The sequence below is a fragment of the Astyanax mexicanus genome, chromosome 10 (genome assembly GCF_023375975.1).
Source record: "Astyanax mexicanus isolate ESR-SI-001 chromosome 10, AstMex3_surface, whole genome shotgun sequence".
NCBI lineage: Eukaryota > Metazoa > Chordata > Actinopteri > Characiformes > Acestrorhamphidae > Astyanax > Astyanax mexicanus.
This window is the reverse complement of record NC_064417.1, coordinates 35,279,374-35,291,558: the sequence shown is the minus strand read 5'-3', so window position 1 is coordinate 35,291,558 and position 12,185 is coordinate 35,279,374. Positions and strand designations below refer to the sequence as shown.

Genomic DNA, 12,185 nt, shown 5'->3' with positions numbered 1-12,185 from the left:
TGTGAAGCTTTAGGTGTATTTATTTTATAATTGTTTTAGTTTGCAGTTTATATGCATGCACTAAATATTCTGCAGTATTATTTGCTGCATTATATTATTTTATGCTATATTATTTATTTTGCGACATTATGATTATGCTATTATACTACATTCCTAAAATTAATGTATTATTTTCCTATATCGCCAAGTATATCGTTATCGCAAAAATACCCTGAAATATCGTGATATTATTTTAGAGCCATGTCGCCCACCCCATTAGACACACAGAAATACACAAAAAAAAAATCAACACACTGAATTACACATAATTAGGAAATCTAAAAAACAGTGACTGACACTGTAGCCTGGTGGTGACGTTCTAACCTTAGTAACTGAAGACCAGAGTAATGTACAGCCATCATACACAAATCATATCAAACAGCAGGACGTACCACAATATTTAACTAGCACATTATCATTAATCTGATATCAAACATCAGCGATTAATTCAGCTCATAAATCAGTTAGCATCCAAGCTAACACTCTCAAATACCTACTGCTGTGGTCGGCTGTTAGCTAGCATTGAGCCGCTAGCTGCATTAATTAGCAAACATCAGCCATTAATTCAGCTCGGAAACCAGTTAGCATTGTCAGTTATAATAAAAGACTCAGGGGAGAAAATAATAATAATAATAATAATAATAATAATATTTTATTATTTTATTATTACAGAGCAAAATATTTCAGCTATTAATGTACAAAAAGTCTTAGAGTTTAGTTACTCTTTAAGACATATTTGAGTAGCATAGAGTCTTCTAAAAATACTGCCTTCTATAATTGTTTTGTAATGTTTAGGTGAATAAAGGTGCAGCAATAATAATTGTTCTAGTGTTATAAGAGATGTACAGTATTTACGGCATCTGTTATTGACTGATGTTCATTACAGGGAGCTTTTAAGTCCATGCCAGTTATTCTTTCATTTATTCCTCAGCTTGGTCAATTTAAAATGTTTTGATAATAGATTTGATTAAATGCAACTAATTTAGATTCATTAATCACGGCGCATGTAATTAGTAAAAAAATAAAAAAATCCTGACAGCACTATTAAAAACCTTAAAATTCAAATTATGACAAAATAAAACCAATAAAACCAGAAAAAAATATTTCCAAAATATAAACAGATTTCACATAAGTCAACCTAATTTTACTGAGAATAATTACTCTCTTTTTATGTTTTACTTCCCCGGTAGCACCAACGTATTGAGCTGAAATGTACTGCCACATGATGTGACATGACAAGTCTTTTGAGGAGATGCCTTCAAAAGCTTCAAAAGCTGCCCTTTGCTTTTCATAATCTGATATGGTGGTGCTGTCTCCACTGTCCATCAAGCATTACATGCCCATCCCATTTTTGCTGCAGTATTCACAGAAAAGTCATATAATTACTGTTAAAGTGTTGCTGATGTTAGATGGTCTAAGCTAGATAGTATAAAGCATGGTGGCCAAATCTTTCTACTTTATTTCACCCTGTCGCACACTATCATCAGTCATCATGTGATATGTGTACTCTTGTCATTGCAGTTTTGCACAAAAAATATTAAAGACATTTTCATATTTCACTTTTTTTTGGCAAGAGCAAAATGTAACAAACTATGTAAGACATACATTTTTATCTTGACATTCAAATTACATCTCGTATACAATTAATGGCATTATTTATACATCATCATTCAGACATTTTGAGAGAACCAAACAATCTATGGATTGATACTTACTGACATGCATTAGTGTGAACTCATATATACACTGTTTTTTGCCTTATATGTTAAATAGGGTTTTGTATAGCTTACTGCATAATAATAATGTATACCATTAAATAAAATGAGTCATTATTTAATGTTTAGCAAATTTGTCATTGTATAAATGGGTTAATTAAAAAAAGACATGCAACAAAGTGCATTTATCTGATTACTAACTGGCAACAATTAGCTTAATAGTTGGGTTGAGCCACAGGGAATATGAGTAAAATTTCATTTTCTTTCTGAACTCATGCTCTCTCTGAATCTCTCTGCGGTTGGAAAATAACTCATTATAAAAAAAATACATTAATTTTGGTAATTTACACAACCCAGCACTGGCTTAATATGTAGTATGTAATATATTTAGTTAAACTGACACAGCAATTCTGGTGTGGCTAAAAACAAAAATATAAATGGATGTAAAAGAAAAAAGTTTAATAATGGCCATTGTGTTTTTTCTTTTAACACTGTGCCACCACTGACAACAATTTACTTTGTCTTGTATCATTAAAATACAGTTTATCCCATTGTGAGTGCAGTTACAGAGCACCAACTTACACTGTATATACTGGTATATTCCCTGGCATTTCCCTTTGGGACAGTGTCTAATAGGGTTGGTATAGAAGGCATTTCATAACAGCACTGATGTCTACTGAAAGGGAACACTGGCACATACATGGAGTCTCATTAAGACACAGCAATATATTTTTTTATCTAGAGGGCCCCTCACAATATATTGAAAGAAGGGTTACACAATGGAACACTTCAGTTTTTATTTTTTAATCACAAAAAGGGCAACCAATAAGGCTTTTTTCTGTCTTTTTTTGTGCCATGCAGTTAGAAACATTTTTTCAACCATAGAGGCACACTCCCCCCCAACAACAATCTACATCACTTCTTTTTGTATCCACCAGTGGTTTTCATTTCACACCAATGTTTGGTTTACAGTTGCCTCACATTCTGTGTACAAATGTTACAGGCAGGTTCTTACCATCACTGGTGGACTGCAAGAATCCTTTATCTGTAACGTTATTTAACTCCCTCCCTCCTACCCGCACGCACGCACGTATGCACACACGCGCACACGCGCACGCAAACACACATAGTCCTACCAACTAGCCACCTAAGCACTATATGAAGACCCCCAGCCACAACATCCTATGCACGAAAGACACCCATGTGTCCCCAGTGTACTCTTACAAAAAACAAAATATGATCACTCTGTGTAAATGAACTGCCAATACTGGCATGATGAGAGTAAAAGAAATGCAGAGAATAGCCGCTAGACAAAGAGCAATCCTGGAGGAAGAACATTCACACCTCTCCTTCATAACACCAACAGCAAACAAAGCTTCAGATGTACCAGCAGTTCTTTTTTTCACCAGTGGACAGACCACAGCTCTGCTTTGTCCAATCTAAAATTAAAGATGTGAGGTGGTATTTTAATATTGTAGTGTTAAAGTGACTGTCCTTTTTTATTTTAAATACTGTGAGGGACACATTTAAAGCAATTAATTCCATTGAACACTCTTTTGGTATGTAGTTATGTCTGACAATATAAGGATTTTTAGATGCTTCCTCTAATTTGCAGCATTCTGCCTGATCACAAAATGTACTGTTCCAGATATATCCCTTATGCTTGCAAGTTTTACTGCCTCTTTGCAAGAAAAGAACAGAGCGAACTCTGGAAGCTCTACACAAATACAAATATCACCTCATTTTTGGCCACGTGTTGTATGATTTAGCAGAACTAGGAAGATAAAACCATGTATAGATTTTTTTCTAGAATGTTTAGCCCCACTCAAAAAGAGGTGTAAAGACGGATGAAAGGAACATGAGAGCCAGAGCTCACTCTCATCTTTCTAGCCTCTGTATGTGTCTTTTGAATTGTATTTCCTAACTTTATGTATATCTCTTTGTCTTTTCCAGTAAACTTATTTCTCTCTAATAAAATTTCCATCGCAACTCAGCAAGCCTCTGCAACACAAAGCATAGTATTCCTAAGTCTCAAATTGACAAAATAAATGTATTAGTGTGCTGACATGGCCATTCTTGCAAAGTAAAATGCATTAATCCTAAAAACAGAGTGGTCAAAAAGAGGATCTGGTGCAAATAGTAGTTTACCTAAGCAACCCCAGCACTGCTAATGGCCCTGATACATCAGCTACTGCAAACATGGAGATATCACAAGAGAAAACTGTCTTTAGGGAAAAAACACAGAATTAGAGCTAAAGAGATTTGGCTTGTAAAAGAAAAGTGTGTTTAAGTATATTTTTTAAAAAGTATACTTCACATGGAAAAGTACATACATTTAGCATTAAAATGAGTATGTACTTAAATACATACTAAATGTACTATTTTGAAACAACTTACAGCAACTTAAGTATATTTCAATTGTAATTAAGCTATATATAAATCCAACATAAAAGCATTAGGTTGTGCTTTTGAGTGCTTTTTCCGTATATATTTTGCGAACTTAAGTAGATTTAGGTATGTGTGTTTTTTAAACATCCTTTTTAATGCAATTGAATTATATTGTAAATGTACTACTTTGCGTATTGATACATATATTGTGTACAGCTTAATGACACTGGAAAAAGTGCACTTTAAGCTGTATTTAATGCCACTGCATATATTTTCTATCAACACAACGTATAATTTAAATCATATTGCATAAAAACACATTTTATGGAAATACAGAGAAAGTATATTTTTAATGTGTATTTTTATTAAGTATATTAAATAGAAAATGCACTTTTAGTATTCTTTACCTAATTTGAACATACTTTTAATGCTCTTAAGTATACTTCCTTTTCACAAGGGTAAACTCAGGATAAACACCGGCTTGGCTTTTGAAAGAAGGCAAGAGCTCTGTGACCTGAAACTTAAGATATTTTTATGACGAGCTACTAAAACTGGCAGCCAGGCATTATAGTAATAGCTGTAATTTCTGTATAGCAATGCTAAGCTATGCTTAGCATGCTAACACTGTGTCTGTGCTTCTGTTGCTTGAAAAAGAAAACAAAGCTAGTCCTTTTTCTAGAATATTTTAAACACTACACTCACTGTCATTTTGTAAACACAACACATACAACCACTTAAAATATAGACACCGGACTTCTTGAATTAAGTTTTTACATGACTACAGGCAGGGGCGTAGCAGCAAATTCTGGGCCCTGTACACCCTCTATGTTAATGGGCCCCTATCCATGCCAGTAAACAAAGGAAAGTGAGCGAAAATAAAATCTTTTCATTTTCATGGGCCCCTCTCCCTACTCGGGCCCTGGGTAGTCAGGTCCACTTTTCCCCCCACTACCACGCCCATGACTACAGGACACTAGCTATAATCTTATTGCCAATGTTTTTGATCTGCTGCTCAAGCGAGTATAGCTGCTTATTGACATACTCAATGTTTTTTGGGTGTAATTACGCTCTACTTTCTGACAATATTTCATTAATTATCAAAGCAAAACTCATGAATTCACATAGCAATGTGTTTACATTAACGTACAATGTGTTTACATTAACGTACAATGTGTTTACATTAATGTACAATGCGTAACTGATTACCAATCAGTTCATGCATTGTTAAAAAAGAACACAGAATTCGAGCTAAAGAGAGTTGGCAAGCTAAAGGAGACCCAGACAGAGTCTTTACTACCCTTGTAAAAGAAAAGTGCATTTAAGTGTACATTTTTAAAAGTATACTTATCATAAAAAAATGCAGTTTTTAAGAGTTTTAAAGAGAGTTGCTGTTCACTTCAAAGTCAATGTATGTGAACTTAGTTGCCAAACAATTATAGTAATCATAAAAACATAACTAATAGTTTTTTGTGATGCTACAAAACCCATGTTAGAGGCTCAATAACAAAAAAAGCCTAATAGAGAGGGTACTGAAAAAAAGTAACATACAGGACCTTTTTTTTTTTTTTTTTAGCAAATATCACTGAATCGTCGTGAAATTTAAAATGCAATGTATAATTTTCCAAAGAATCTAAAATTACTGCTTTCTGAATCTGCTTTCTGGTCATGCCAGTGTGTGTGTGTGTGTGTGTGTTTATACTAATGCTTTCCGGTGTTGTACATTTTTCTGTATGTGCCACCAGCTTTAGGTTATCTCCCTCTCATCGTGTCCTCTCGCCTGCTGACCGGGGCAGAGCGTGAGCAGAGTCAGCGTGTGACAAAGAGCAGCGTCTCATCAGCATGCCTTACACACACTCCCGTCATAAATCAGCTCTCACAGGCCGTGCAGCACCAGAGGAGGACACCGTAGTCCAGACTCGATACATTCCCATGCATACGCACCAGCCTAGTCCCCCTCCCCAGGGGCCGAGGGACACAGCTAGTGAAGTGGACCATAAGTGGACGCTTCAAGTTAACTTATTTGTCCGTTGCCCTGCAGGAGAAATGTTAGATGATGTGAACAGGCTGTTCTGTAAGTGTGAAGTCTGTGAGGAAATTGAAAGAAACCATTGGGCCTAAAATATAACATTACATTTAGGGCTAGCACAGCTACTTTGTTAAAAATAAAAGTCCGCCTGAATCAGATATGATTGTTTTTGTAGTTTAAATATGATGATAAAGCATTTTCTAAATTCTCCTCCTGCTTTCTTTTACAGTCAGAAACAGAGCCTGATGGACGCTCCCATTTTTGGCTTTAGAAGTTCTTTGAAAGGCTTCCTTATTTATCTTTTTTTTTCAACAGAATATTATTAAGTCTTTGAAAGTATATGCATGGGTTCAACTAAATCCATTTTCATTGTTTAGTCTTTGTAATAATCCTGATTACTCGATTCATCTTCAAAATAATGAGGTAGATTACTCAATTACTAATGTAATCTAATGAGACAGCTCTATGCTTCTCAGAAGAAAGGCTGTGGAATCATTGAAATTAAGCCATCTGCCGAATCTATTAAAGCCTGTCTGCTGTTGTGAGCCTGTGTGTGTACTTTCGTGGGCCTGAGTGTGTGCATGAGCACTATATCCACACCAGTGCTTCTCAACACTGGTCCTGGAGGAGCCCCTGCCCTACACATTTTAGTGGTTTTCTGCTCTAACACACTTATTAATTAGTATGTTTAATTATCTGATTAGCTGGAATGGATGTGTTAGGAGAAGGGTAAACTCTAAAATGTGCCAGGCAGGGTGTCTTTTAGTACCAGGGTTCAGAACCACTGATCTACACAATATTTGCCATTCACAGAGTATTTTAAAACACTTCATTGATTACCTTTCCTCCCTTTTTATGTTAACTCGTATGTTAATTTAAAAATGTAACATACAAAATTCAGTGCTTACATTACTGACTATATTAAAAGTAGTGTTGTGAAAATGTGGATCTTCCTTTACAATTTTTAAAAGATTTATACATTTATAAACTAGCACTGGCACATTTATGTATATGTACAATCTATGTCATAGAAATCATAAATAAAGGAGCAACATGACAATTTTTTTTAACATAATTTGTAATTTACAAAGCCTGTAAAAATGTACTTAGATACACAGTTAGCAATATACTATTTAAGTTTATATCATATCTTTTATTTATGGTGTTACAAATTGAAATGTTAACAATATACTTTGTTAATGTTTTCATCATATCTGACCATATCGTATATGGATATTTTTCTGAAGCATATGGAGATAAGAATTTGTATCAAAATCAAATTACCAACACCATAATGATGTAAGTATATGGACATGACTTTGGAAAGGTTTTGTTGGTTTATGGTCATTTTTAACCATATAAGCCATACAGCTACAGTGCTGAACCAAACTAATTCTGGACACCAAGGGTTCCTTGTCTGAATGACTATATATCTAAGAAGAGGAAAATTGTTTGTCAAACTAAGTCCGCATCTTGACACAGTCCGAAAACAAGCTTTCATCTCCAAACATTGGTAATTTTCAAGAGAAAGAAAAATCATTTAACTTTTAATATTAGTAAGTTCTAAATATTTCGTGTCATTCTCGACAGTATCAGTTGGAGGTACAAAATTACAGCAAGAAAAAAAAATAGAACATTAACCAAGGCTAGTGTCAACAGACTCCAAATTCTAGATACATTATATCAGACAGTACCAAAAATGAGACACACAAGCCCCTCTGATAGTAATACAATTAATAGTTAAGTATTAAAAGTTTATTTTAGTAAAACATAATTAAACTGATTAATTTTAAATTACAACTCTAAGGTAAATTACAAAGCTGAGGCACTAAACATTTGCTAATATAATAGACCCATATTTTATTCACAACAGAACTTATAACACATATCAGATGTTAAGTCAGAAATAACTGCCTAAGCCAGTGCAGTGATTTCCAGTACACAATCATGTCTGGTTTTAATGGAGTGCCCCCCGAGGGCCCAAAGATCACCAGTATCCAATATTCACAGTTGGCACTGTGCCTTGAGCACAGAGATTATTCCAGATTTTCAGAATCTGGAATTTTGTACTGTAAATAGTGGGATATCTAGTCTTCACTATTTGTAGACTTCTGAACGACACTGTCTCACTTAAATGGTCTTTTTATACCAAGCCATGTGATTTAGATGCATATTGTTCCAATTTCATCTGTTTTTTCTATTAGTCCCACTTGCTTTTCCAGCCTTTTTTGCCCCATCCCAAGTTTTTAATCAGTTTGTATTTTCATTAAATAGTAAAATGTCTCACTTTCCACATCTGATATCTAATATCTGTTCTATTGTAAATAAAGTGTGGGTGTTTATACACAGCATCCCAACTTTTTTGGAATTGGGCTTGTACTTGATTATCAGTGTAACTGACAGTGATATCCCTAAACAGCCTTTAGTATGAGCTGCTTTCATTTCATTTGAGATGGTTTCATATGAGCTTGTCAGAGCTGCTTTACCAAGCTGTTGTCTGTTCCAGGACATGTGGTCCGGCCAGCTGAGAAGAAAATTCAGAACAGTTTTTAGAACAGAACGAAGGTCCGTCATCATGGAAATTCATGCTGTTCTGTTTACAGAAACGTGTACTATTTGATGACGGTTTTACAATGTACAGCAGATGGCACCTCAAGCTGAATATGCAACCAAGAGAAAAGAGAAGCCAAGATTACAGTGTGTGTGCGCGTGTGTGTGTATGGGTGTGTGTGAGAGTGTAAATGTGGGTGCCCATGTGTGAATTTCTGCATGTGTGTATGTGCCATTCCCCGCTGGACTCCATCCATATTTCATGAATGATAAAGGTTTCTGTAGCTGTGTGCACCTTCCAAAGAGCAGTGCTCTAATACGCACACATTTCTCCATATCCCACCCTAATGGGCTCTGTAGCCTTTACCACTCACACAGCCAGCCACCAGACAATCCTCCAGCTCATTATCATCCCCAGTCCACAGCAACTTCCAGAGCTGGCATTATAGTATAGAAGGGTATCATTATCAGGCTGATATTCTAGATTGGAGTTTAAAATGGTAAAAAGACTGAATCTGATCCAGTTCTGCAGCAAATCTAGCTGTCTCTGTCCTTCTGTGGTGCGACAAAGTGTTCGACTTTTGTATGCAAATTTTTGAGAGAAGTGCTTCAATTAAAAATAGCTCACTGAAAGAACTGGTTTTACACAACTTCTGCTATCATATAAAAAACCCAATCCATTTATACATATTCAGTGTCTAGATTTAATTTCTTTCTTTCTTTATTTTTTTTGCACTGGAGCTGCAAAGCAAATGTAGCTAAAATACACAGATTTAACAATTATTTTAAATAAATATATAATCAATATATAACATAAATAAATAACATGCCCACACACTTTTTTACAGCCTAAGTGATGCTAACAAGGTTGACATGCTAGATCGGATATTGGAAGAGAAAAAGATAACATTGATTATGTAAAAACTACACAATGTCCAGTTTTATTTTTTTTTTAAGATCTGAAGTTAATGTAGATAACTCTATGAGTCAACAGTCACCTACACTTTTTTTCTTACTTTTTATCACATACACACAGACTCCTTTCATGACAAATCGCATCAACTAGCCTGTAAAGCATTAATGAAGACATACATGTGAGTGAACAAGTATTTGAAATGTATATGAACACTATTAACCTCTAGAGTTAAAGCTAAAAATGTTGGCTTTGCAGCTCCAGCTTATCCATACATAAAATTTGGATACTGAATCTTGCTTTACTGATCGACTACATCCATGACAAATAAAAAATTGCTAATATGACTGTTTACCAAACCCAGTAGAATTTAGCATCTTCTCTTCTATGACAGACAGAGTTCTGCAGTTTACACAAAGAGATGCAAGAAGAGCTGCTGCTGATGATGATTTTCTCTCAATCTCTTCTCCTTTCTTTTATTTTCTTTTTCCCTTTTGAGAGACATTTATATTGTTGGTCTCTCCAGCTTTTGTTTGCTCTGCACCCCTTCATGCTCGATTTTCATTTTATATTGCTCTTTTCCTCTCATTTAAACCACACTGTCTGAATCTGAAACATTATATCCTTTATCTGTTAGATATGAATGTCAATTTTAACCAAAAAGGCTTCTATAAGGAACAGGAAAAAACACATATGGTTTTGTAAATAACCATACTATAAATAAGATATTTTTAAGGTTTGCCATAATAATAGTTTTTTTCTAGAGATGGGTCCGAGGCAATAGCAGATTAGAAGGTCTTGACAATCAACATCTGAAACTTTCTACAGTGAGCATGCTTAGAAGTACATGAGATAAAGCAATTTTGGATTCTGGCTCAAATGGATTCAGTAACTAATTCCTCCCAAACTGTCAGAGCCTAATCTGAAATGGGTCAATGAACCCATGTTACTGTAGTGTGCAGTTCAGTATAGCTATGCCATGCAGAATTCTGAGTCCTCTGACTTTTGCTGCCACTCAGCCCACTTTAGACTCAGCAAGATGCCTAGGTCCACTTGCTTGCCCGCGGGAAATGGCCACCCAGATTTTGATGGATTGCTCATCTGCCCTAGTACTCGCATCTGACAAGATTTATCTCTCAAACTGTCATCTACTGTCACAACAAAACCAGCCTGGACACTAAAACAAAACATAAGAACTGCTTGTATGCCTTGAGTTTTATAAACAGATGGGGATTTTTGATGATTTCATGACCTTTTTGATAGTGGAGGGCACATTTGATCCAAACTTCGCCACACAAGAGTCACATGAGCGTCACACACAAGCACACAAGCACAAACAAACACACACACACACACACACACACATCACCACCACTATATATGTACTGTATGTACATAAACCATTACATATATAAAGCTCTGGGAAAAAAGAGACCACTTAAAAATTATGCGTTATTTTGATTTTACCCAATTGAATTATCAGACATCAAACCAAGCAGAATTGCTTGAATTTTGGCACTAGGAGTGGCATAAAGTTATCCAAAAGCAGTGTGTAAGACTGGTGGAGGAGAACATGCCAAGATGCATGAAAACTGTGATTAAAAACCATGGTTATTCCACCAAACATTGATTTCTGAACATTTTGAATATGAACTTGTTAAGGTCTGAAAGCTCTGCATCTTTTTTGTTATTTCAGCCATTTATCATTTTCTGTAAATAAATGCTCTAAATGACAATATTTTTATTTGGAATTTGTTCATTTTTCTCAAACAAATACCTATAAATAGCAAAATCAGAGAAAGTGATTCAGAAACTGAAGTGGTCTCTTAAATCATTCTCAATATAAAATGTTTTGGGTATATATTGGTCATTTGTATGTATACATTAAAACATACAAACAAATAAAAATAATAATAAATAAGGACAAAGAAAACATATATATATATATATATATATATATTATTCTAGGCGTACAGAGGGTGGGGGCTTCTTATTTGTATTTAATGACCACGAAACAAGATTTCTCCGGATTGCAGCATGTGCCAGTGATTAAACACCAGTACAATCAAACAACCGGACATAAACCACTGGAAAAAATACCACTGCAACCAGTCTGCAGTCTAATTTAAAATATTCGATCTCAATTCTGTTAATCGATGATCACTGCACACATTTCTGTCAGTCAGATCCGGAGCGCTGTATCACACGCAGAGCCCCAGGGTGCACAGATTCCCCATCTTATCACTATCATCACACCTGCAGTAATCCACCTATTACAACTCACCGGTCCATTATAAAGAGACAACAATGAAAACCCAGACTTACCCACGCCATATTTTTCGTGTTCAGTCGGTATCCACATTTTTCCCGCAGTCTAGCGAATAAGAAGCATGCTATAAACCGGGGTAATGATGATCAGTGATACAGTCCATATTGTTGTCCCATTGGCTTTGGCTGTATTGTTCGGAGCGCAGACGCGCAGCATCCCACATAGCTACAGCACATTTTCCCAGCCCCGTAAAAAAACAGGGAGGCTGGGCTTCATGGGAGATGA

The 12,185-nt window shown here is 35.4% G+C and overlaps 1 protein-coding gene across 2 annotated transcripts in view; it reads right to left on the bottom strand.

Moving 5' to 3' along the window:
* The window catches only part of dock4 (dedicator of cytokinesis 4), a 107,819-nt gene extending 95,660 nt beyond the window's left edge, over positions 1 to 12,159 (bottom strand). For both annotated transcript variants that reach the window (XM_007252878.4, XM_007252879.4), the window contains exon 1: positions 11,957 to 12,159. In XM_007252878.4, coding sequence (XP_007252940.3) covers positions 11,957 to 11,993 — 37 coding nt within the window. In that variant the 5' untranslated portion in view covers positions 11,994 to 12,159. The remainder of the gene's footprint in view (positions 1 to 11,956) is intronic.
* Positions 12,160 to 12,185: the final 26 nt, after the last annotated feature.